This window comes from Pygoscelis adeliae, unplaced genomic scaffold, assembly GCF_000699105.1.
Source record: "Pygoscelis adeliae isolate BGI_AS28 unplaced genomic scaffold, ASM69910v1 Scaffold121, whole genome shotgun sequence".
Taxonomy (NCBI): domain Eukaryota; kingdom Metazoa; phylum Chordata; class Aves; order Sphenisciformes; family Spheniscidae; genus Pygoscelis; species Pygoscelis adeliae.
Window position 1 is genome coordinate 7,309,060 of NW_008824359.1, and position 27,314 is coordinate 7,336,373.

At 47.6% G+C, this 27,314-nt stretch overlaps 1 protein-coding gene across 1 annotated transcript; it reads right to left on the reverse strand.

The window, feature by feature from the left end:
- Positions 1 to 662: 662 nt before the first annotated feature.
- On the reverse strand, positions 663 to 27,314 carry BLK (BLK proto-oncogene, Src family tyrosine kinase). The gene is made up of 12 exons (XM_009319703.1): positions 27,213 to 27,314; positions 25,032 to 25,080; positions 18,381 to 18,474; positions 17,236 to 17,334; positions 15,916 to 16,019; positions 9,227 to 9,376; positions 8,575 to 8,727; positions 7,479 to 7,658; positions 6,818 to 6,894; positions 3,986 to 4,136; positions 1,320 to 1,451; positions 663 to 939 (listed from the first exon to the last, which is right to left on the reverse strand). Exons 1-12 carry the CDS (start codon positions 27,312 to 27,314, stop codon positions 731 to 733), a joined length of 1,500 nt encoding a protein of 499 aa, XP_009317978.1. The 3' UTR covers positions 663 to 730.

The following is a 27,314-nucleotide window of genomic DNA, read 5'->3' on the forward strand; positions in this document are numbered from 1 at the left end:
GGCCATCCCCCCTTCCCGCCCGGGTACCACCCCAGCATCACCCCGAGCTGCCCGGGGACCTCCATGGCCTCTCTCCTTCTCCTCCATGGGCTGGGGGTGGGCACGGGAAGCACAGGGGCCCGTTCTCGCCCTGACGCCCGAATAAAGAAATGGGAAATGGTCGCATCCAGTTCTTTATTATTGACCTGGGGCAGAGGGGTGGCACGACCTGGAAAGATTGCTCCAGGGCTTGGGGGCCTGGCGTGGCTCAAGGAGGTGCAGACAGGCCACTTTCCCACCCATGCCCGTGGCATGAAGGGGGGTTGTAGTATTGCCGGCAGTGGCATCAGAAGCGGGGGGAGAGATTGTGCACCCCTCAATACCACCACCCCGGCCACGGTCCCCTCTTCTTGGGGCTGCAGTTGCAGGCCTGAGGGGCTTTTCTGTCTCCGGGTGGGTCACGAAGGAGTCTGCTGTCCTTCGCGGCAGAGGTGATGTCTGTGAAGTGGGTACAGACCTCCAAGGTGGATGGGGAAGGAGCTGTGTCAGCTCTCAGCCACCTCTTTAGTCTCCATGATAACCACAGAGCTGACAGCATCCACCTCCCTCGTGTCCCTCCTCATTCCCCGTCTCCAAATGCATCGTGGTGGCACACAGGAGAAAGGGAAAGGCCTGAAACGAGCCATCGCCGGGCTGTGCGGGACAGTGGCTTTCCTCCAGATCTGTCCCCAGGCAGTGGTGGGACCGTGGCTTACTGCTGAGGCTCCGGCTCGTACTGCTTCTCCGTGGCAGTGTAGAAGTCCTCCAGGACTGACTGCAGGTACTCGAAGGTCGGGCGCTCCTCCGGCTTGTTTCGCCAGCATTTCAGGATGATGTTGTAGAGTTCACCAGGGCACATGTCCGGGCAGGGCATGCGGTAGCCCCGTTCCAGGTTGCGAATCACCTCGGGGTTGGTCATCCCTGGAGGGAAACGCAGCCCAGCAGGAGTTATTCAGCACCCTGCTGGAAGCTCAGTGCTCCCCATAGCCCACGTCCAGGCAAGGCTGGAGGGGCATGAGGGACCTCGATACTGGGCCATATCTGGGCATCATCCCTTCTTCAGGGTTGTGCTCCCCCCTCCATCCCTCTGCCCCCTCCCTGACTCCCCTCTATAGGTTTTTCCTAGCACGGGTGTTACTGAGGCTCGTGGGAGCCTAGGAGAGGAAACCCAGCATGAAGAAACAGGGGTGTGTGTCTGGGCACACGCGTGCACACACTTGGGTATGTGTCTCCAAGCGTAAAGCAGCAGTAGGTGCTTTGAAGCTGATGGACGCTCATCCCGTATTCGCAGCGCGCTGTACCTGGGTAAGGGATCCTGCCGTAGGTTATGATTTCCGTCAGGAGGATCCCGAAAGACCACACGTCAGATTTGATGGTGAAAACTCCAAAGTTAATGGCCTCCGGCGCCGTCCATTTGATCGGGAATTTGGCACCTGTCCAGAGGAAGCCAAGGGAAATAGCACATGGAGATACAGCACCTCCCTCTGCTCCCACAGGCACTGGCAAGCAGTTCCCCGAAAACTGAGCCCTGGGTCCTGTGGGCCGTTGACTGCGTCAGGGGGCTGTGGTGGGACTTGGTGGCGGTACCGTGGAGTTACGGAGATAAGGCCAGAGGAAGGTGATTGCTGCCTGCCTCCTGCTTTCATTGAAAGGTCATTTCTACCTGGCATCTCTTTGCCTTTCTTGGTTCTTTCTCCAGTGCAATCAAGGCTATTTTGTCTCAAAAGACTTTTTCATATGTATAAACATCCATAGATACTGATACACAGAGGCCAAATAATGAAAGAACTTAATTCATTAGTTAAGTGATAATACGCTTATTAAAAAAAATCTAGGTGAACTATTTTACTGATGAATTTAGAGGACTCTGCAGTCTTACACCACCTTTGCATCTCTTGCGTGTTTAGCAATGGGATCTCAGGAATGGAGCCAAAGAACGGCAGCACGGACCAGCGCCGTGCACGCCGAGGGCGCGATGCTGGGAGCGAGCAGTGCCTGCCACAGCCCTCGGGCATCAAGCGGCTCTGGCGAAAGACCCATCGCTCTTCAGGTAACAACCCGCCGTGGGGAACCAGTGGGTTTCTGTAGCCCAAACTATGTGTAGCCAATGCCCAGAGCAGCTTTATTAGAGCACAACAACAGTAGGATTTCATTCTGTACAAAATCACTCACTGGAAGGGGGCTGTTTTTAGCAAAAGTCCATGAATGATACAGCAAATATAATTTTTTTGGTTCTTTAAGCTGCATATGTACATTAAAAACAAAAAAGTCCTATTCTATTTTGTCCACCAAGATTTTGTTTTGCATGCTGTGGACAGCAATGACCATAAGATTGCAATTTCAGTTTAACTACGGCCAAAAAAAACCCCAAAACACCTTGATACGTAGGAACTGCATGTGTTAAAGACTGCAGAGGAAAACACATTTTTATTTGTATATATCCTTTCAGGACTGAAAGCCCAAATGCAGTGTGTGAAATAAGTGCCTTTGTTCTTGCATATCATATTTCTGACAAGTAGACTGACGAGGCTCGGAAATGCAGTTTATGAAGTGAAAATTGTTCAAAGTAGATAGAGGGGCAGTTGTTATTTCAGATTAAAGCTAGCTGGAAAAATGCTGATAGGAACTGTTTTCCACTGGAAATGTAGCTCCTTTGGGTATGTCAACAGAATTATACTGATTTCACCAAAACTTCTCTTAAGGATAAAAACTGCCTTAAAAAACTGCAGCAATCTCACAGTACCCCTTCATGACATTTCACAAATTACATTTGCGAGCTTTTACTACTTTGAAATAGTTTTACATGTTGAAATGGGCATAATTTGTTTCATAAAGTATTTTGGGAACAGCAAATTGAAAGAAAAGTTTGCTATCTTATAAGAAAAAAAAAAATCTATTCAATCTCTTTTCCCCAGAGTATTTTTATGGGGAATTTTAGCTTCATCCTAACTCTAGAGGCAGACAGATTTCCAAAATTTGAAAATCTTCTGGTAAGTGCCACTTATGCCAGACTTAATGGTTTTATTTCAATCATTTCTGCTTGTTTCCCTGACGTTCTGTAAAGTCTCTTTGCAACCTGAGTGACACGATCTCAGAGTCAGAGGTCAGTACAGAGAAAGCACGGGGAAAAAGCTGCCGCCAGAGGAATTTGGCTCAGCCCTGTTGTCAAATGGCTGTAGGTGGACCTCCGCACCAACCAAGCCAGTTCATCTCTCATGGCCATGCTCTGCTGTCCACCACCAGTTCAGATACCCAGTCCCAGCAAGGGGCTTGGCTTTGCAGGTGGAGTCATAAGGAGATTTCCCATTAACATGGGAAATACTGGGGTTTGTATGCCTTTTTTGTTCGGTTGGTTTGTTTTAGATGCTCAAGGTACTCTGTTCCCATGAGAAACACCTGCCAATCTGCAAACCCTCTCCCATGTTTTGTAGGTTGTCCCTCTGTTACGGAAGGGACTTGATCTGATCTGGGCTCGGTTTGCCTGGGACATCTGGAATCTGCCGTTAGGTCCAGATCCGTGGCTCCAGCTCCCCTCTGCAGTCCCGCGGTGTGCGGTGACTGAGTTACACTGCTATTTCCTTCCCTTTGGACTGACTCACTGTGAACACGTAGGCACAGGCAGCAGGTTTCATTAGTAGAGGTCAAATTTCTCCAGTAACACAACCTGAGCCCCGAAACAGTGCCAAAATACTTTTTTCCTGTTTCCCTCCGCAAACCTCACTTACTCTTCAGTGTCCCCAAGTACTGCTCCCTCTCCTGGGACCCCATTTTTGGCTCTCTTGCTTGCTCTGCCTGGGTGCTGACAAGGGCAGCAGTGGGGGCTCTGGTCTCACGCCACTGGCAGTGGTGCCCTGCGCCTGGTCCCAGCCCAGCCCTCAGACACCCCATATCTTGGCACGTCTGCATGGCAGGAGGATTAGAGATAAGGGAAATGTGTTGGTGAGGCAATGCTGGGAACGACACCCACCTTCTTGTGCCAAGTATTCGTTCTCAATGATCCTGGCCAGGCCAAAATCAGCAATTTTGCAGCAGAGTGTCTCTGAGACGAGGATGTTGGCAGCTCTCAAGTCACGGTGGATGGAGTTCATTCGCTCGATGTACGCCATTCCCTCTGCCACCTAGGAGAGGAGGAGAAGTCCATTTTCATGAGTCACCTCCCCATGGCAAGAAGCTAGCCTGCCTGCATCTTACCCACCTTTACAAAGGCACAGCATGTGTATAGGGTTGCTCCATGGATGGATGGATGGACAGATAGATCAACAGACAGATAGATAAACAGGTAGACATATACATACACAGATAAACAGGTATTGCCCATGTACATTTGCATATGTGCAGCTCTACCAGCATGCACCCCGCCTCCAAAAGCTGCCAAGTCAAGCAGAACAGAAGCACCGCTCTCTGTTTTGCTCCCAAGTTACAGCTGTGAGTCGTGTCTGTAGTGAGATACAGAAAGTTGAAGCAAACCTGAAGCCACATCACTGGATTCCCTGTTTCCGCCACAAGACTCTAGTTGGGATTTTAATCACAAAACCTCCAGGTTAAATATGTGAATTAAAAAAGAAAAAACCCTCAAAGAGCTCATCCATCCCTCAGTCACAGTAGTAAAGTCCAGATGTAGGACAACTAGACGTTCTTCAGCAACCTCCTCTGTTCTCCCTCACTGGTCTGCTTTGGGGTGTGGAGGAGACCCCTGGAGATCCCTCTGCAATAAAACTGAGACTGGTGTTTTCTCTCCCTGTGCTGGGTCCAGACTAGGACCCAGGACACAATACAGTTCCCCTCTGATACCTGCAGGACGCAATTGAGCAGAAATCCCAGATATCCACAGAAATATGACTGGGATAGAGAGTATGTCCCTGGACAAATCCCTTGTCCTGGGCACGTGATGCCTTCTCCAACCACCTCCAAACTTTACTTTGGGAGGTTCTTCCTCCCGAGATCATCTTTCATTGTTTAGCTCCTTGGAGCAGGGAGCAGCCCTGGGGAGGTGCCTGCCGTGTGACTAGCCCCTATAAAATGACGGCAATCTTTTATTGCTGAGTGCTGGGACATACAGAAAAAAAGAGATTGCAAAGTTGCTCTACCAGTCGAGTCTCAGATTTGGGTTAGGCATTTTTCAGGAGGGTGAGTGGATGCACGCAACACCTGCTAATAATGGTTGCTACCTATTAAATCTTCTATGCGCTTGTGAGTGAGGGCAGAGCAATTTTCCACGCCATACAGATTCACATCAGCATCTCCACTTACATGTGGTTTTAAACAGGATACTAACACATACTTTCCAGTGCTGCATTTCTAACCTGTGTCAACACCCCTTCAGCGCAAGTGCTGTTTGCTGCAGTGGAAAATGGAAGAATTGATGTAATTTCCTGTCCTGATGTTAATGAGATAGTACCCGGCGATGGGCCCGTTCCAGCCCAGCGTGCTTTCGACCATATACCCTCGAGACTGACCACAGGATTGAATGCATCAGCCCAGAGATTTCTAATTTTAACTCCGGCGGATGCTATTGGATCCAAAATCGCGCTCGGGAAGGTTGGGTGCCTGTTGTCATGTTGTCATCCCGACACCGCAGATGAACAGATTGCAAAATAGCTTGAGAGACTGCCCTTTTCCTCCTCCTCCTCCCGGAGCTACCCAGTGAGTGTTTGAATCCCTGCCCTGGGGAGGTGGTTTTGAGGTGGGAGGGGGAGCGATGAAAGCTGTCCTTCCGATTGACGCCCATGTCTCGAGGGATGGGCAAAATCCTTCTTACCCCTCGTGCTGCTGGATCCTTCTTACCCCCACACTGCTTTAAAGTATTTAAATATTTTCATCCTGGTTAAAGCAAGAAGGCAAATCTTTTGCTATCATATAACATTTGCTCTAATATTAAGATTCTCCAGTTTTTCATAAGTTATAAAATAACTGTATGATGGCTGGAACCAAGCGGCCAGCCTTTACATGTTGTTTGCTCAGTCTCAATTTGACCCAGACAGGCCGAGTAATCTTGTGGGTAAATCCCAGACCTTCACACCGAAATAACTGTATTCAGCTGTCACACTGATGCTTCATGGCTTTTTTCTAATATTTCCAAAATTAGCCTAGCTCTGCTCTGGGTGAGCCAAACTCTGTCAACAGCTGGCTAGGACCAAAGTGGAGCGATTTTGCCAATATCATCCTTCATGTACAACTTGCTGCCAAGATGCTGCCACTCCGGTTGCGGTTTCCCTAACTTTGACCTGTTTGAGTTTAGATGCACTTCTGGACTAAAATGTTACAGTAGAGCTGCAACTCCTAATATTTACAGCCTGGGGATGCTTAGAGAGGAACAACCCTACAAAGGCAAATGTTTGTTCTCATAAGGAGCAATATTCCCAGATCTGAGGGTCAGAACATCCTTTATGCTTAATCATCAGAAGGGAAGAACAGCTGAAAGCCAGCGTGTCTCTACATTGGAAGCCTCTCGGTTGAGCTTTTTCTTCCTTTTGGTAAAAAAAAAAAAAGAAACAAACTTATTTCCTGCCGAGCAAGCCAGAAAAACCAAACCAAACCAAACCAAAACCCAAAAAACAAAACCCAGTTCTCTAGCACTGCAGTAAGTTCCCCAGAGGCTGTCCTAAGGACAGCAGAGCATTGCTGAGCTGACAAGCACATCAACGCAAGAGGGCTGAGAGAAGCCCTAAGAGAGCACGCCAGGAGGTGCTGTTTTTCTCCATGAAACTGACGCTCCGACAGACTTCAGACTTGCAAGAATTTCACTGAGGCAATAACAAATCATGGTCTTGAGTCTGTTTCCCAGAGGCCGTTCACTAACCTGAGCAGACATATCAATGAGTTTTGGGAGATTCAGTTGGCTTCCTTCTTCTGTCTTCAAGTAATCCAGCAAACACCCTGCAAAAGAGGAGAGACTGCTGTGACTCTTCTGAATAAGCCTATGCATTTGCTTTCCCTGGTGTTTCTCTGAATATATGCGACGAATCTGCCTGCACCCTAGAGAAAATCTGAGGAACCACAGTGAGCGTCCGCTGGAGCATGTCCCATTGGGGAAGTTCCCAAACGCAGCCCATTTCCCCCCCCCTGTTTTGCACAGACCTTTTGCAAACTGCGGGGCATTCTTCACTCGAACCCTCATAGACAAGAGGGGCAGAAGAAAGGACAATTTCACCAAGAGGGGAGTAAAAGTCTGAAACAAAATTCCAGTGGGAACAGTGGAGATGAGAGCTTTAAATACTCTTCAAATGGAGCATCACCATCTTGTGAAGTAGCTTATGAAATATGAGACCACAAGAGGCAGGATTTCATCTCCCAGAAAGTCCATTCCTGTACTAGAAACAAACTTGCGGATCACTTGGTCCTTCTGCTTACAGATTTGGTACAATGCCCTCTTCCCCACCTCCCTTAGGATGGGAGTACCAGCTGGCTCGTTGACCTGATTTTGCAGAAACCCAACAAAAAATCTCCATGAGGCTTTTTACCATTGGCCATGTACTCTGTCACAATATAGATTGGCTGCTTCGTCACTACTGCATATAGCCGGACCAGTTTGTTATGCTGGAGCCTCTTCATCAAGTTTGCCTCTGCCAAGAAGGCATCAGGATCCATGCTGCCCTCCTTCATGGTCTTCACAGCCACCTTGATGTTGTTCTTGTAGTAGCCTGCAGAGAGACAATGATGCATGGAGGAATTTTGGCCTCTCTATGGGCTCTATCAGGCCGTGCAATAAGGAACAGAAGAGCTTGTGGATCAGGGAGCAGAAAACCACAGTAACAACTTTCAATCTCCCAGTGAAAAACAAATGGTTAATCTCAGTGCCAGTGGGCTCTGAGCAACCAACAGGTGTCAGAGGAGAAGGGGAGACACAGCACCACTGTCAATCCATGTGGCTTCATCAGGGATCATCTCTGCTCTGGGTGGTGGACATCCATGCGATGAGCCCACCCTCCCAGCCCGGCAAGACTCTGGATGAAACCCCTGGGGCCTCCCACCAGCTGGGTTCTCAAATAATCCAAACACTGTCAAGAAAGCCAGGACTCTGCAGCCAGGACGTCAACTCAGTCTGATCCTGTCCACAATCTCAATTGCCAAGGCAACAGGCAACCACAAAGAGGACAGCAAAGGAAGCTGAGCTCACCCCATTTCCCCTCCCACTGATTAGCAGTGGGCAGGAAGGCGTAAGGGATTCAGATCTGAGTTATAGAGTGGAACAGGGAAGCAGAAAAAGTGGGATAGTGTCACCCAGGTACCCTGCTGTGTGTAACTTAGGATCCTGCAACCATGCCTAGGATTCCCAGGAAGAACGAGAGGATGTCTCAGGAGATGAGTATATAGTTACTTCAACACCTCTTGCATGCATCTAGCCTATGAAACCCATGCTCAGCCACTGATCTCTGCAAACACAACCTGTCTGGTCCTTCCCAGGAGTATGGCATCTACTGCTGCGTGTGTACCCATAAATATGTGTTTATGCTTTAGGATCCCCCCGCCCAGACTAGTGCTGTCTTAAGGAAAGAGGGCTTTCCATCTCCTCTGTTTATAAATTTTTTTCCCTGGAATGGGGGGAATTATACTTACCCATCCACACTTCCCCAAACTGCCCGCTGCCAAGTTTCTTCACAAGCTTCAGAGACTCCCGTGGGATCTCCCATTCATCCTGTGCCCAGGGTCTCTGGGGAACCAGCGATATGCAGGGAGCTGTGAGTCGCTGGCACAGGCCATCCCCTTTCTCTGTACGAAGATGAAGCACAGGACAGTTCAATGGGATGGCAGAGCTAACCTCCTCCTCCATCTACACATGTCGAGAAAAAGTCAACCCATGGGAAACCTCCACAACCACACAAATGTTTCAGCCACAGGGATCAAGGCACCCAGAATGGACTCGATGAAAGGAAAAAGCTCAAAGGGAGCCATAGAGGAGCAAATTCTCCTGCCCAGAAAGTCCAAGCCCTGCTTCCCAAGCATCTCTCCTGTATGGCCCTTCAGCATTCACCTCTTTCCTTTCCTGATGGGAGACACTCCCTGGTTATAGGGCTGTGGGCAGAGCTCACCCTCACAATGCCCTAGGATGAAAGATAGGACATGGGTGCCCAAGTTCTGCTTGGAGAAGCACACCTTGCCCATGAGAGTGGGTGGAGTGATGGTGGTGGCTAGTAAGCCTGTCCTCCCTCTGTCCACATACCCACATTCTGCTAGGAGACAAACCCATCAGGGAAGGCAAACAACTTACGGCTGTAATGATGGATTAGCTCTGGCAGGCTGGAGAAAGTCATCCTGGGGGAGATGTAATACCCCCCGCCATCTAAGGAGCGGATCCTGTAGTGTTTGATGATGTCTCCATGAGCAGAGTTGCCATCTCTCACGGACAAGGAATAGGCACCTGGAGAATGAGCAGAAGAGGGAACTGTGAGGACAAGTAGGACCTGACCCAGGGACCAGCTACATCCTCTTTCCTTGCCTGCCTGCAGCTGCAGACACCTCTCCCAGCCCTTGCTGATGCCTTCTCAGGACAAGTCCCACCAGACTGCAAATCTACAAACTTCCCTCTCTCCAAGGCAAGTGGAGAGGATAAAGGTTCATCAGAGCTTAGCTGGGTCTGTTGAGGCTTGGTTGAGTAAGACCTGCCTATGCCGTGGCCACCCAAGGAAGCAATATGGCAATCCATAGCACATCTCCAACCAGAGCAATCAGACGCACCTTAGGTCATGATGGTCCTGCCACAGATCCACATCTCCTGTCTGAGCTCTGTCAACCCCACCATCTCATCTGGACAAAACAAGACTGCAGTCTCACCAGTTTGTACAAACGTAGGACCAACAAGAAGCTGAACCACCCCACCAGCACAACCAGAATTTCGGATAGTGCTAGAGAGATGGTCAAGAGATATATGTTCCTTCTCAGCATTATCCAAGGTCCCTGTGTCCCTGTTGTCCCTTGTAACCCTTGTGCCAAGGCCAGTGGTTCAGCTGGGAGGTACAGAAAGAGGTACAGAAGAGGGGTGCAGGAGAATTGCCTTATTCAGTCATAAACTTGTGACTGTGGCTAAACCACATCTAGATTCACATCTAGATTCAGGTGCCTTTTGACCTCAAGGGAGCTACTCGGAGATCTGCTGTTCCAAGCTGCTATTGTCTCCTTATAATAGGTTTATAATCTAAACCATGGGGGGGGGACACGTTTGCGGACAAAACCATCACTGGATGTTGCTACAGAGCAGCAACTTCCAGCCTATGTCAGTGTAAATTTCAATACAGCTTAGCAATGCTTTTTTTTCCCCTTTGTCTGGATCATATTTCCAGAGTAAGTTGTTACAAGCCTGCTGGGCTGTTAGAAGTCTAATACGTCAGCCGGGTTGATAGGCTGCCTTCTTTAATGTTTGAAAAGGTGAGGCTATCTATGTTAAAAAGTATGTATCTGTCACGCAGGATGATAAGCAGAAGTGGGGCCTTCCACAGCGACTCTGAAACCCTAGTCCTGCATGCGAGGGGAAAGTTTACTAACACGTAACGCTCACTGGCTGGTGTTTCTCCACCGCAGCACCAGCAGTCACTGAGGCTGGAAACTATTTGCATTTTTAAAAAGTAACAAAGGAAAACCACGTCTGTGGTTATTTGCTCTGTTGCAGCGATTATAAATCTTTACAGGCAGGATTTGGGAGAGTCTAAAATTTTTCCTAGTGCTAGCAGTCATTTTGGGGGGACTCCCTTTCTGCAGACACCAGACTATGAGATATGGTGGCATAATGCTCATGGAAGACCCGTTGGTTTAAGCGCAGAGCCAGGGAACCTCAAGACTGGAAGCACACAGCCTCAGCGTGGTGGGCTCTTTCTCAACAGGAGTTGCTCTTCTGAAACTCTGCTTCACCATGAGCGTCGGGCAGAAGACAGACCTGAGAAGCCCTTTTGGCTCTATCACTCCTGCAGCTGAACCTCTGAGGAGCAGCCCTGCAGCCTCTTCAACAGGGCAACAAAAAGCCCCAGGGAAGGGCAAAGGAATGGCTCATTTTTGCAGTCTGTGTCTCAGTGACCAAAGGTCACTACACAGCTAAGGGTGTCTTTCCCAGGGAGCGATCTTTGGTCCCTGGTGGGTGTAGAGAGGTGTTGGTATGGCTTGTGTTCGCAGTGCTCAGCACAAGTCCTTCTGGAGGGGATTAGTCACATTCACATGCCCTAGCTCTTGGCCCCAGACCTCCTCTGGCTCCTCTGTGGTACCTATGTGGCCCTAAGTTGCAAGTAGTAATAATAATAACAACAACAATATCATAATTGTATAATTGTATAAGTTTACTATTAGATAAGTTATTTATAAGTTTACAAATGTCTATAATTTTATTATTATTATTATTATTATTAACTTCTATTATTGATGTTGATGATGATGCTATTTTAATTCCAGAGTGATTGAAATAATATGCAGGCCAGGCTGCAGCCCATCAGAGTTGGGCTTATACGGCACAAGTCCAGGAGGGTGCTTTGCATGCCTGGGACGTGGCTTGGGGTATGTGTGGGATTTTTGCAGCGCAAGGCCTGCTAGAGGAAAAGAGCCAAACGTGGTGTGAACCCAGCTGTACTGATGACAGACAGCGTTGCAGAAGGGAGCGCGGGAATTAACGACTAACATGTGTGCAAGTGGGGGCCTGGGGGCCGAGAGTCAGCAGAGAAGAGGAGACCTGATCTGGTTGTTAGTGTGGTTGCGCCTAAAAAGCCCGCTCTCCCGCAGGACCTCCTCTCCAGACCCCACTGACCCTTTAAACCCTCCTGCATCTTTCAAACCAGTGACATGCAGCGTGCAGAGGTGACAGGGGCTCTGGGCACCCTCCAGGCCAATCTATCAGCTGCCTACTACCAGCGTTAATACTTATCCTGCCATTACAGCTAATGACTGTATTTCACCCCAAGTCAGAATTTAGTTTGCTGGAGTGAGTGTGGTAGAGCTTTCCCTGTCATTCACCGTGGCCGACTATTGTTCCCTCGGGAGCTGCAGTGTAAAGGCAAAGCACTAGGGCTGAAAAGCTTCAATTCTCTCTTCTCCCAGTGATAGCAGCAAATGAAAAATGTTAAGTGGAGCCGGACAGATGACAGGGCTCCTAATTTCCCCCGATGATAGCCAGGATGGCTGAAAGGAGTTCCTGCTCCTCTGCCACAAGGGACATTCGCCCGTCCTACGGTCCTGCACCACATCCCGGCACAGAGCTGGACTGACACACAGAGGTCCAAGCCTGCACTCGACACCAGCTCAGAGCAGTGTGAGGACAATCAAATTTTGCCCTGGGCAGCTCTGGGTGTTAGACCCTCCTGTTCTGGGTCTAGGATCCCCAAATCATCCCACAAGGGCTCTCAGGTCCTTTCTGCTCAAAGGGTGGCAAGTTTTGTATGGAAAAGAGCAACAGAAGATGTAAAGGGTGGGATTCAACTTCACATCATACCTAGGGCTGATTCTGTCACCTAAACATGGGTGTCTGGTACCACCTGAGATGCTCTGGGACATCTACATGGACTTGGCAGGTGTGGTGCAAAACCACACCTTCTAGTGGAACACCTGGAGACGACCCCAAGATGTTCAGATCTTGGCAACCAAATCAAGCCCCACTGGCTACAGCGGGAGCTCAGGCAACTGCCACGTGCAGTATCTACATTTTGATGCCTGCATCTCAGACTGAGTCCCACTTTCACGTTGCACATGTGGCATCTCCTGTTCCTACAGGTCTCATCAGGCTCTTAACTCCTTCCCGATGGGAAACCCAGGAGCTCAGCTGGATACGGCGGCTGAGCTCTGCGAGGTCCCTCCTCGGGAGCGCAGACACAGCAGTCTTGCTGAGAGCCAAGAGTCCGTGACTCGGCACAGCTGTGTGATGCGTTCCCGCAGGTTTCAGAATGATTATTACTTCGGGGGACGATTTGTTTATTTTCAGCAGCTTCGGCAAGGCTAGCTCTCTGCCGATGATTTCACTGCTGGTCTGCTTCCCACACTGTCTTGACAAGGGCCCATCTTCCCGGGATGTTGAATGTGCCTTTCATGGCCTCTGCAAAATGTTGGCTGAAAGTGAAGCCCCCAGGTTTGCAGATCTTCAGTATCTTTAACCATGAGCAAAACGAGACGCTGCTTAGGATAGGCTGTGAGTAGGTGCTGTTCTTAGGCAGGGTGCAGAATGCATCCCGCTGTGGCTGAGACAACCCAATATGAGACAACCACGCTCCAGTGCATGCAGCTAAGGGGGCTACCGCCCCTAGCTTGACTCAGTGCTCGGCCCTGAAGGTCAAATGTTGCTGATGATGTGCAAAATGAATGAAAAGGAGGAAATTAGGAAGAACCTGTGGGGTTCAAAGGGCAGGGTTAATTCTATGGCATCGCTCTGGACATCTTGTGGTGGGTCACAGGGTACTTCACATTAGCGAACGCAGCCTCACAGCACATTCGGAGATGCGGGGCTTTCTCTTTTCCCCTCCTCTTTAGAGAGGAGGAAGCTGTGCTTAAAACAGATCAAATGGTGTCACCATACCCATTCAGGCTGTCTAAGGTATAGGGTATTCAGGTAGAAGCTGAACACATAGGATGATTCAAAGAAGGATGAGGTGTTTGAAGGAATAACAGACATATTTTGAGACAGAATACTAAATATCAGAAAAGGCACAGGTGTGACTCACATTTCAGAGCCGAAGCTGATCTCTGACCATTTGGGACTAACATGGGACTGTCACGGAGTGGAACACGCCACGTCTGCTAATGCAGAATATCACACGCCTCCAGCTAAGTCTGCTTCTAGCCAGCAGAGACAGGGCATTAAAGACTGGGTCTAGCATGGTTATTTCTCCTTGAATCTCAGGACTCCACCACCTCTGTCCAAGCCTTGTGCAACTTAGACCCAACCACGCTCCAGAGAATTGCAGGGAATGATTTCAAGCTGTGTTTGCAGCTCATGGCTAGCAGAAGGAGGGGACAATTTCCCTGAGCAAGTATAGGGAAAGGTCTGATCCCATCCACATATGGCATCTGGAGATGCCACAAAGACTAGCATCATGTGTGGACAGAAAGCCTCACCCCTTCTTAGCCCTTCAGATAAAATGCACAAGTGTCTGCTGGACTTGTGCACGGCACGTGTGTTGCTCCCTACCCTTCCTGGATGCAATGCAGAGTCATGCCAGCTACCCTCATATCCCAGCAAACAAAGGGGAGAGTGGAAAGGGGCTAAACAGAAGAGCAGCATGTGGTGACTAGTCCAAGCCTGATCATTTCAAAGGCACCACAAAGGCAGTGGGGAAAACAATATACAAGTGGAACAAGTAACTCGTAAAGGGAAATGCTTAGAAACAAGTTTCTTCAATGTTTTCTGACCTGAGCGTTCTCTAAAATTTCTGAAAACTGCAAATCCGCGTGGAAAGCAGCCCTCCTACTTGGCATCAGCTCAGCAGGGACATGTGGAAGTGAGCCCAGGCATGGGGCAGGGGGGAAAATCAAAGTAGGCTGCTATAATGCTAACACAGCACCCCTGCCTGATGGCTGGAGGGAGACGAGCATCTTGTTGCCCCACTTAGCACACTACATGTCATGCCAGTTGAAGACCAGCACTCCAGTTTGATTCTATTTGTCAAATCCTGCTGTTGGAGGTCACTGGAATGGCCAGGTCTGCAACACAGCCAGGGCTCAGACTACATCTGTGAGTAAACTACACCGTGCCAGAGCCTGCTTTCTAGCCCTGGGGTCACATTCACACCATGAAACTCTCTCAGCCTCTGAAACAGGGTGACTGCACTCAAATTGACTGTTGGGAATGGTGCCTGGTTGACACTAGGACAAAACCTGCACAGAGACTGTATGGACCCAGTCTATCTGTTTCCACTCTTACTGTTTGGCCAGAGTCTTGTAAAAGCATTTGGGAAGCAAATCAAGGAAAAGAAGGTCCCATATTACTTCAGATGGATGCTCCAAGTCTCTACTGATCTATTAGGAAGGCACAAACCACCTTTTCCCATGTGGCAAGCAAAGACTCCTATACCCATTTCACAGGAAAGAAACCAAAGCATAGCAAGACTGAAGTACTTTCCTGAACTACTGTAAGGAGCTGGTTCAGAGCAGAACCATGGGACCACCATGAGCATCATTTCCTCCGTGCTGTAAACACACCTGCTGGCCCAGAGGGTGCAAGGAGAGAAAAGTAGGAAAGAAACAATATGAAAATCCCATGAGACAGCCTAAACTATCTTCCAGACTGCCTGCAAGTTAACAGCACAGAACAAAGAAGTTGCAATTACACGGTTAAGTATTATGGTTAATAACTATATCCACTGCCCGAGAGAAGTGACCACAACGCTCTGCCCTCTCCATCCTCATTGGGTCATATCTTCAAAAGACAGCCATGTTCATAGGGAAGGAAAGTGGATGAAGTCCACCTTTCCTGCTCCAGTCAGTCCCCTTCCAAAAGTCCTGGTTTACATCAATTCCCCCTGCTACGGACTATCAGGAAAAACATGTTTCCTCTGGGAAAATGTTTCCACAAAACACTTTTTCCAAAATTCTGCAAGTTTCTGCTGCAAGCAGGAGAAATGCTTCTTCAAGAGTGTGTAAAAGAATTTCCATTTGCCAAAAAAGTAACATTTCCTTGGGGAGAAAAGGAAAAGAAGCCCCCTACATATTGTTTTGGAAAGTCTTTTCTGCTTATCTGTGTTGCTGCACGTCTGCCACAAGCTATGGTGACAAGAGCCACCCTTACCGCAGCCTGAGCTACATATATGAGTAGCATCATGAGCAAATCTTTGCCGTCCAAATCCCCAGTTCACTTCTACAGCCCTGCTGAGCCTAGCAAGTGCTATTTTGCACAGCCAGGTCCAAGAAACACTGACGCGGCTGAACTTTGCAGCTCAGGTCTGAAAGGTTTTCCAAGCCATGGCAGTAACGAGGAGTTATCCTTGCTCTGTGTCTCACCTTTGCTGGTTTCACTCTCTCGGACAAGGAAAGAGCCGACTTTGTTACCAGAAGACAACAGCAGCCGTTCAGCATCTTTTCTGCTCAGAGTTTTAAAATACCACCTGGGAGACAGAAAAGGCAAAATAGTTGTTTGAAAAGGAAAAGCTCTAAAAAAAAGCAAATTCTTTCCAGTTAGCTCATTTTTTTTTTTATAGCAAATAGTTTTTTATCTGCTGGAAAGTGCCAGTAATAGACTGTTTTCAGTAGATTAACACCAGATTTCGGTCACTTTGGGCTTGTTTCACAGCCTAGCGATTCAGCCAGACAGTAGATGGTATGTGCAGTACCCCGTACAGGAGGGAGGTGCAGGCTCAGCCAGAGCACAGCCTCTGAGGCACGCGGGGACCCACGGCTCACCTGGCAAGTGAGTAAGCCCTGAGCAGTGCCCGGACAGGCTGTGTATAAAGCTGATACGTGGGCTGGAGGCTGAGCATAGGGTGCCCATAGCCATTTAAATGTACCCTTTGGATACAAAGAGCATTTATGTCCCAGCCACATTTCTGCGTGCTGTTAAATATTTGCTGAATTCAGTGATGGTTGGGTCCCTCCAAGAGGAGATTGCAAGCGGGGCTAATCATTTATAGCTGAATGCCGTAGAAGAGAATAAGTCACAGAAACAATTCCTTCTTCTGCTTGTATTATAGGCATAATAAACCCTTTTGGCTCAGTCTTTACCATCTTCTTTGCAGGGAGCCAAACATGAAGGCTGCATCTGGGCTAATGAAACAAACAGCGTCAGGCTGTGGGTCTGGGCACTGGCACTCAGTGTCTGCCCCGTTAAATTGTTGGCGTGGTCCCTGGCACATCCGAGGCCGGGATCAATGCACCCTTCCCAAGTGATCCCCAGTCCCAGTTTGCATACAGACACCATCTTGGGGGCTGAGGAAGTTTAACACTATGCGTGTGGGTGGACTGGCCCAGTGGGGCCAGAGGATGGTCCCTGGCACTGCTAATTTACCAGTGCAAACATAACCTTTATGTTCTTTCCCCACATCTTAATTTTCCATCATGGGTGCAATCAATGAGACAGGAGTCTTTGCCCACTTCCCCTGTAGCAACCTCAATCTCCCTGCTCTGCACCCACATGGTGCTTAAAACTTCTCCTGAACATTTGGGCAGCGTTGCTGGGGATGGTGAAAAACCTCTTGCCATCCAGCCCAGCAGTGACATCTTCCTGCCGTCAAGTAAAGCTGTTTCCGTACCTTGTTGAGAGACTGAGCTCTTTCAGAAAGGAAAGCCCCGCATCAGTGTTCACCAATCATAAGCTTTTGCACTTACTTTTCCTCTTCCAGACTGTCTACTTGTGCGACGAAGTTACTGGGGATGTAACCTTTCCTCCCGCTGCTGAGGGATTTTGCCAGCCACCAGTCCCCCTCACTGCAAAGCAAGCAGAAAAAGCGTGAGTGCCTGGAGGAGGTTTCATGACAGGCCAAGGCCATGGGGACAGCATGGTTTCTGGGATTTTGAGCACTGCAAATAGACCAGCGCTCCTTAATCCACTCTACAGGTCCCTCTTGATTTCCTAGGACCACCACCAGGTTGAAGGTTGTTGATCTCTCAGGGATTTCTGGAGGTGACAGTCTCTTCCCATGAATGCAGAGGAAGCGCAGAGTGACCACAGACCCAGACCTCTGCTACGTGCCCCAAGTGAGAGGAGGGAAATCTGGGTCACCGTGGGTTTATTTTGTCTCTTGCATAGGGACATCGGGGCTCCTCCTTTCTGTTCCTTCTTTTGTCCGCCAGACACCCCCCTGCTTTGCTCTCCCACCACTGACTCAGCCACCAGCTGTGATGAAAAGCCATCCCCACCCATCAGTCTCCCCTGCCCCATGGGTCCCAGCCCATGGCATCTGGGTGAGAAATGTCACCTCTGGAGGCCACCTCACAGAGAGGTCAAGGATGGAGCAGCCCTACAAGGCCAAATGAGCAAGGGACCCAAGCCCACCTCTGCCCTATTATGGACTGGGCAGATGGACTGTCAGTCTCTTCTCTCGTGAGTTTGAGAAGAAGGTGGAATGAAACCACACGCCTCTCTGGCTTGATTCTGTCCTTTCCTCTGACTACACCCAACCCACATCCTTTGCAAAAGCACGATCAGCACAAAATACGAAACAGGAGCTAGATTATTGTTGTTATTTAGGCCACTTCTGCACCCACGCACACCGGCAGTGAAGGAGGTCCCAGAGGTATCCAGTCAAGGACACTACCTGACCCCAAAGTATCTGTAACCCAAGGAAAGCATGGAAGTGTCACCTTTTCTACCTTGCAGAGAGAAGAGAGTACCCACAGTCACACTCTGGAGCAAATCTAAGACACAGGCTCAGCTCTGGTGAGCTGCAAATTGGTGTCCGACCCCAAGGTCCCCCCTTTCCCAGCCTCACCATGCTCATCTTTGAACCTCCCTCTGGCAGCAGGTCACTTACTTGGAGAGGACTTGGAGTTTCTCCCCCTTGACCAGCTGCAGGTCACGGTCACTTGAGGCAGCAAAATCATACTGTGCAATCACAACAAAGTTATCTGAAAGAAGAAACAGCACCACTGAATCCAGCCTGTTTCCTGCCAGGGCGGTGATGCACACCCGGGTGTACGGCGGGGCATTTCACCCCCGCACACAGGGGCCGTCACCACCCCCGTCCCCCAAAAGCCAAGCTTTCCACCAACCCAGCTTTCCTGCCAACCACAACCTCTGCTTGGGGACTAACACGGATTCACCAAAGTGTTTCCTGTGTATGTGTTTTTAAAGCAGTCCAGTCCCCCCTATCCACAAAACCCAGCGTGTCAACAAGAAAAAAGGGTTTGTGTGGAATAAGAAGGGTCATAAATAACCTGTCAGTGTTTGGCCTGAGTTTTACACAGCGGTAAATGAAAACTGCTGTAGCAACATTTCCCAGGGTGGCTCTGGGATTTGACTCAAAAAGATGAGGCTTTCTTGATTGAAAAAGGTATAAAGTCATCTCAGTTTCTGTTATTCAGGCCCATTGCTAGGATTTAACTCTCCCTCCAGATGCCTTTGACTCAGCCTGTATCTTGCCATCCCTTTTACACACTGTTCCTTGCAGATGTGCCACCACGTTTAAGTCACACTGCTGCTTTTGAACCAGCACCTTTATAGCGCCCGGCTGCTCCGCTCAGCTGAAATTCCCAGGGGAGCGGTGGAGGCTCCAGGATTTGCTCCCCCCTTCCTGGCCCTGATGCACTTTAGATGCTCTAAACCACACAACTGATGCTCTGTCTCTCCCATTTTGCTTCCAACACACCTGGACCAAGGCTGTGAGTGGGTCTGAGTCCCCATCTCCTACCCTAACGCGGTGCTTTTACTCCAGCCATGTTGGTCGAGCCTAAATTTTGGCACGGCAAAATGAACTTTCACTCTCCGGTGCATGCGCGCCGCGCTGTGCATGGCAAAGCTGCCACCTGGTACGTGTGCTGCGAGGCTGCTAACCCACCCTGGGGCAGATCTTCGTGGGCTGGAGCTGAATCGCTACGTTTGTATGCCCGGGTTGTGCCGGTGCTGCTCTCGGAGAGGTTGTGCAACCGTTCACATGTGCTCTGCAGGCTCGCAGCCACTGAAGCAGAAATGAGCAGCTATTTTGGGGCAGATCAAACTGTATAAAGAGGATACGCACATGCACACAAACCCAAAAGTCAAACCAAAACACAATGGCGAAAAAGAAAAAGAAAAAGAAAAGGAAAAAGAAAAAGGAAAAGAAGAAGGAAAAGAAGAAGGAAAAGAGAAAGAAAAAGAGCAATAAAAGAGAAAAAAAAGGAAAAGAAGAAGGAAAAGAAAAAGAAAAAGAAGAAGAAAAAGAAAAAGGAAAAGAAGAAGGAAAAGAGAAAGAGAAAAAGAAAAAGAGAAAAAGAAGGAAAAGAAGAAGGAAAAGAGAAAGAGAAAAAGAAAAAGAGAAAAAGAAGGAAAAGAAGAAGGACAAGAAGAAGGAAAAGAGAAAGAACAAGAGCAATCAAAGAGAAAAAAAAGGAAAAGAAGAAGGAAAAGAAGAAGGAAAAGAAGAAGGAAAAGAAGAAGGACAAGAAGAAGGAAAAGAGAAAGAGAAAGAAAAAGAAAAAGAAAAAAAGAAAAAGAAAGAGAAAAAGAAAAAAGAAAAAGAAAGAGAAAGAGAAAGAGAAAGAAAAAGAAAAAAGAAAAAGAAAGAGAAAAAGAAAAAAGAAAAAGAAAAAGGAAAAGAGGAAGGAAAAGAAGAAGGAAAAGAGAAAGAGAAAAAGAAAAAGAGAAAAAGAAGGAAAAGAAGAAGGAAAAGAAGAAGGAAAAGAAGAAGGAAAAGAAGAAGGAAAAGAGAAAGAGAAAAAGAAAAAAGAAAAAGAAAAGGAAAAAGAAAAAGGAAAAGAAGAAGGAAAAGAGAAAGAGAAAGAGAAAGAGAAAGAAAAAGAAAAAAAGAAAAAGAAAGAGAAAGAGAAAAAGAAAAAAGAAAAAGAAAAAGAAAGAGAAAGAGAAAGAGAAAGAAAAAGAGCAATAAAAGAGAAAAAAAAGGAAAAGAAAAAGAAAAAGAGGAAAGAAAAAGAAGAAAGAAAAAGAAGAAGAAAAAGAAGAAGAAAAAGAAAAAGGAAAAGAGGAAGGAAAAGAAGAAGGAAAAGAAAAAGAAAAAAAAGAAAGAAAAAGGAGACCATTTGCTGCAGAAAGCTTTTTGCTTGTACACAGCCTAATTAATGCACTGAGAGCGATGGACGGTCTATTATTAGCATTTTTCAAAACAGACTGTCAAGCCACAGTCTCTGTGTGACCTTTTCAAATAATGCCACCAGCAAAGGAGCCAGACCGGCCCTTTGTCATTGCAAGATAACATGTCTCTGGGACAACTTGAGTTTTGTGTCTGTGCAAGGCCTGCCTGCTGCTCTGCCGGTGATTTATGGGAGAGGAGGGAGGAGAAAGGGTCAGCGTGGGATGAAATGCAGCTTTGTAAACCGAAGCCCTGAGCAGTTCCCTTCAGGCTTGCGAGGAGGAACTTGGAAATCCATGAGAAGTTTCAGCAGAGCCTCACTCTCTCCCGTGTATGGGGGAAAGGATGATCGGTCACAAGGGAGAAGGCTTTGAAGCCTTAAAATAGCCTGCATGGTTGGCGGCTTCTGCTGGAGGGATCTCAAAGCGTTTGGCATTAGCAATGCACCCAAACTCTTGTTGCCTCCTTGAAAAAGCTGTTACCACGCAGCTTCTCTGACATGAAAGGTTTTGGGGCATGTGCCTGCTGCAAGGTGTCCACAACGAATGTGTTCATCCACATGCACCGTCCTGCTCCTCTTGGAAGTAAAATAATGCAGTGGGCGCACCTTTGCTTTGAAAAATAGAAGCAAATGCGTAAACATCTTCAAGCACAGAGTAGCTGTGTATTCCAGAAAATAAAAAGAAAAATGCAGTTTTGATCCTGAAGCAACTGACGTAAGTACAAATAAAGGAAACCAAAAATGAAAAGGAGAGAGGGAGAAAGAAAAAGAGTGAATATAGCAGGGACAAAAAGGTTTTATATGCTGAAAAAATATTATGATCACCTCTTATCCCCTTCTCAACATACGTGTTGAGAAACACTGCACACTTAAGTGAGCCAGAAGAAAAGCTCTCTCTGCTCAAGCCAGCAAGACTTGCTGTCTCATGATGAAAGTGACTCTTCCCGTCTCTGAGTCTGTCACCCCACTGAGAAACAACGTCGATAATACTTTCTTGGCCTATTTGATCAAGTTAGGTCATGAGTGACTCTACAGCAGAGAAGCCGTCGGGGCTGCTAGGAGTGACTGCTTTGCAGATAATGCTAGCAGCCTGCAGACTTTGATTGCGAGCCAAATACATCTTGGCTCAGAGTTGCTGTCAGGAAAGTTAGATACCAGCTCGGTTTGCATAGGCTGAGTGCCAGTTTGATGGCTTAATAGAAATGATTCAAGCAGTCTTCTCACCGCTGCCCCGTCATGAATGGAAGGTATTTGCAACCATCCCACGGCTACGGAGCCAGGCTGAGACTGTGCCAGGGTCCCCCAGAGGGCCATGAGTTGGTTTAGAGCCATGCTAGGATGGTCATGGGGTAAACGACAACTCGCAGCACGTGTGTTAGCCGGCTGGGTGCACTGAACTATCAGTTGCTGCTGCTGAAAATGAGTCCAGCTTTCCGTTTCAACATGGCATGGGCTGGTTCACCAAGGTAAACGTGTGCTAGAAAAGCACGCCTTCAAAACACAGAGCTTCTGGTGGCACCCCGGCCTCATTGCTGCTATCACCGAGAGGAACACCATTAGATCCCATTGGTGGAGATGCAGAAGGCTGTGGGCTGGGACTGTTGCATCTCCCCGCTGGTCAGCAAGCCCAGGTGTGACAGCGTGGGAGATGTCTCCTGGGACATCCAGGCTTGCACTGCGAGAGTGCTTTCTGCCAAATACCTTTCTGCCTTGTGTTTTGACACAGTGAATGCTTTTGCAGATAATTTCTGCTTTCCTCACAAAATCATATCAGACCCAAACTCATAACTTTTTATTAGGAAACCTGAACACTTTGAGCAATTCCCTCTAATCTTCCTTCCCCCTCTTACTTTTGATTGGCAGTGCCCATTTTTTATGAGGTGTTTTAATTTCTCATTGAAAAGTCATCCTTTTCGGTAGAAACAACCCCTCCTATTTTCAATTAAGCTCAAAAGCATGTTTCTGACAGCATTCATATTCGGGGAACAACAATAAAAATGGCTAAGGGCTTTGATGCTAATCTTGAGATGCCTCAAGACCTCAATTTCCAGAGCATGCTTAGCCCCCACCCTGAAAATCAGTCCTATTCATGCTACGGTTAGCCAAAAGCAAGTGAAAAGAGCTGTGGGAAGTTGCAGTTCCTCAATCAGAAGAAATGGCCTCGCAGAGAGACCAATTCTTTGTGCAGTCGCAGGTTGTTATAAAGCCTGAGGACAAACACCCGAAACAACCAGCTCTCTCCACCAGTGGTACTTAAATCCAGCTGTGAGCAGCTGGCAGGGCAAGGGCAGGGGTTATTCTACCTATCTGCTATGTCTTAACTATCCAATGCCAGTGAAGAGCAGCAGCTGTAGCAATGGAGCTGTTGTGTTTGGGAACCACCATCATCGGCCAAGACTTTGCTGTGCCGGGAGCTTTAGAGGTGCAGAATTAAAGGTAAGTTTTGACCCTATGGAGATATAGAGCCAACCTTAAAGACATCATGAGCGCTTAGGGAACCACGGTAAAGTGAATGAGAGACTCACCCGATGAAAGAACCCACGCCAAGTGAAAAGTGGATTGGCAACACTGCAGTCGAATCCAGAGGTATATACTCCCTGCCTGCCTTTGTGTTACTTCCATTAAGCTAAATAATGTCAGGAGGAATTAGGCTTTTGTTAACAATAAAATAAATAAATAAATGACTTCTGAGGCAGCAGTGAGAAAGCTGGAAACTGTGAAACAAGTTGCACAACACCAAGATCAGAAAAAAACTAAGAAAATCAAAATGAAAAGCATGCAAAAAAAAAATAAAATTAAAAAAAAACCTGAAAGAAAAAGGTTTTGATTTTACATTACATGCCACACTTCCGTAGTCAATAATTTTGCCTGACTGAGCTTGAAGTGCTCCCACAGGACATAATTCAGCTCTTTGATTTTTTTATATGATTGATTTGTCTGGATTTTGTGCTTCCTCTATCAAGTCACTTGAATTGCCTTCCTTCATGAGAATCTCTCAGATATCTCAAATATCTTGCATGATTCCTATCAGCCCATTTTGCCACACAGGACAGAGTCAGGCACAGCATCATTTCTGGAAACTCAGGCACCGGTGGAGAAAAATAAGAAGTTCCCCAGACTGGCAGTGTGAATATTCCTCCAAAACTGGAACTGAACCTAACAAACCAAAATATTTTTGAGAGCTGAAAATGGCTAACATGGTACTTCATGCATTTTTTTAGCATCTTTCCACTTCTGCCTTCTGGCATGAAGCAGAAGTAAAAGCCGCCTCCCTGAAGATAGCTTCTGTTGTGCTTCTCACCAGAGTGAGAAGGTTGACACAAACCCCGTGAAAAACTGGCAACGTCTGCTCGGTTGTGGAGGTAGGAAAGCACGGCCACTTGGAAATGTGCCATGAAAACAATTTTGCAAAAGAAAGCATGGTTTCCGGAAAAACGGTACTTCCATGGAAACACACCCGGATTCACATGGTTGAAGAGCTACACCTCCCACAAATTTGATCGCCATAACAAATGTCTATTTTGAAGAACATTTTGACGTTGCAGGAGTTCCCCTGTCTGACCCATGGCAGACACCCTCCATCATCATCCATAAGACATAAGAAGACCAAGGCCTGCTGTTCCACGCATCCTATTTATTTGTCACCCCACTTTTTCCTTTCCTCATGCCCTGTGTCCCCTAATCCTACACTTTTGCCCACGTGAGGAACTTCTGTGTGTTGCTAACCGCTTTCTTCCAAGCTTCCTCTATTTTTTGCCCCCTTCTAATTCTTTCTATCTCTCTGTCCTTAATCTGCAAAATGTCTTTGACAGAAATATATACAAGTTGCTGTCGGAGGCTGGGCAGAGGTAGCAGAGGGCTTCCTGCTAAAAGGCAATCATCTACCAAACGACATCTGTGACCTGCAGATAATTGCAGAGGTGGATAAAGCCAACGTTCTCCAAGCAGGGGCTCTGTGGCTCTTTATTTTATACTCTTTTCTTTCTTCTCGTTCTCTTTGTAGTCTCCCTGGGCTCTCTGATGCCTGCTATTTCCTCTGAAATTTTCAGCTGGCTGGATATAGCATCCACAAGTTGTCATGCTGCAGACAGGGCAGCAGGCAGAGAAATCTCATGCAGTTGATGTCTCAGATCTCACTTTGCTCAACCAATGAAGAAGGAGTGCTTTTCCCTCTTAATTTCTTTGATGAGCAGGGGAAACTGGCAGCTACAAACAGTTAGTGATATAAACTGAATCTTCTGAAACATACCGATAAACTCCCCACCTGGCAATGCTGAAGATACAGAAACCGCATGCCTGCGACATGACAGCTTGTTCTCAAGACCTGCTGTTGGGGGACCATCACCTTGCAAAACCCCACGGGAAGGCAAAGAAAACAGCAATTGAGCTAAGAATCTTACCTTGTACAGAGGCTTGGTTTAGATGAGGGATGCTGATAAATTGTCTGCCCTTCGGTAGAAATAGAAAGAAAAAAGACGACATTTATTACTTTGCTGTGTTTGCAGGAAGACCTGCTCTCTGCTTCGCAGATGAGTGGGAGTCTGATCCGGAGCCCACTGTAGTCAGCCAACAGCCCCTGAGTCTGGCTCCGTATGTGTCATGATGGCTTTAGCACATTTTGCCATGATGTGTTCATAGCTCTCTTGGCAGTCAGCTTGAATAATCGTTGACTCCCCTCTGAATAAAAGCATAAATCTGCTCCCCACTCATTTAGACCCTGGTCTATCTAACTTTTGTTCACTGATGACAGATTTAGGATCAATGAGGGATGAGATGTGAATGGTCCCATTGAGAAATGACAACTGCAATATTATTTGAAGCAGAAAACCCGGGATACTCTTTGCCATAATTGTCCCAAGGCTCATGGAATGTCCTTTGCTCAGGGTTATGTTCAAAAAATGCAGGCAGTGACTATATTAGCAAATTAAGCAGCAGCAAGGTACTGCAACTCATCTAGGCACACTTTTAAAATGTTGGCATGGCCCCTAGTTTGGTTTGACCCAGACCCTGAGAATGGCCAATTGACCATAGACCACTCCTAATCCGCAGGTGGGATGCAACCACCTTGTCTTGTGGGCTAAGAGTGTAATACCATGGAAATGGCCAGGTGGGCTCTGTTGATCCAACTTCAAACGCCAGTCCTGTGATCAGTCCAAGGTACAGTACCTGGTGACTAAAGTGGGTGTTTGACCGCTGCCAGGTATTTTCATACATGTGCCAAAGGAGTGAACTGCAGACGCTGAATTAAAAACAACTAGTGCTTTCTGTCCGCACCACCCTTTGACTCCTAGTTAGCAGCAGCCTGGGGTGGGAGAGCTGCTCAGCCAGTGCTCTTCCTGATTTAACTGAAAGAAATGTGGACTTCCCCTGACATGTGAGAGCTTAGTGCCCGTGGCAAAAAAAATGAGTGTCAGAGGGTGATTGATGATACTGTATTTACACTGATAGTAGCTCCTCTCCAGTGAGCTAGAAAGAATGAAATTTAAGAAAAGAACATCTTCTTGGTCAATCTGACATTTGCTGTCATGAAAGCTGGACTTCACAACCATGGGAGAACTCAGAAATGAAACCAAAGGAGCGAAAAATATCTCCACCTGCCATCAAAAGCAATGATAGGCAATTCCTCCCCCCTCTCAGAGCTCAAGACCTGAGATGGTTTTCACATGACAGTTGCACCTATAGTTTCTCATGCTGGCTGCTGGTTGCAGTGCTGACAAGCACAAGAAAAGAGAAAACAATTTCATGTCCTCTGTACAGCAACAGAAAGATAGATAAAGTGATTTCCACAGTTTAAACAAGGAGTTTGTCATTTGAGGTCTCCTAAATCCTGACCCAGTGTCTTACTGATCAGTGTCCATGCAAGCAGAGGCCGTGTGAATCCAAAGGGAGCAGCAGATGCTCAGCGTTCCTGATTCTCAGCCTACCCCAACACAGATTAGTTGTAGACCCTCTTTAGTGAACCTGTTGTCCTCCTTGATGGTAAAGTTTCCATTGCGGTTTGCAGCTTTGAATCTTAGCCTGAATCTGACCCATCTTTGTGCCGTTTGCAAGTCAGCAACATCAGCTTGGGTTTCAGAGTGCTGAGGGCAGCAGCCCTGTCTAAGAGATATGGGAATCAGCTCGGAGGACTTGTGTCCAAGCGATGCAGGGCACACAGGCAGTGGCCTCTCGCACCTTCTCTCCCTGGCCCCTGCCCTGCCCTCCCGTCCAGCCCACACAAATAATTGTGCCAGGCTCAACACGACATAGACTTTCAGAGCACCACCATCCCTAGCCCACTCAGACAATTCACGGCCATAACATATCCCCAAAGAGAAAATGGCATCCTTTTTGACAGAGAAAAAACCTAGAGCAAGAAAGGGCTGATGGAACAGTTCACCCTGTATTAAGAACCTCGTGGGGGGAAGCTAGGCATAAACATTTGTTTTCTGCTCTTTGAACAACGTTTCCCAATTGGGGACCCAATTTTAGGAAATAGAAGTACTCAAGTTCCTGCTTGCACATACAAGTATTGCCTGCATCACTCCGGACACTAACTGAGCTGTGGAGGACCCCAAAAGGACACAAAATGGCGGGCTTACCTTGGGTGGGGCGGGAGGAGGTTTACTCTTGGTTTTTGGGTTGCTTCCAGAAGTGTGTTTCTCATTGGACATCAGCTGATTTTTGCTCCCGAGCAACCCCAT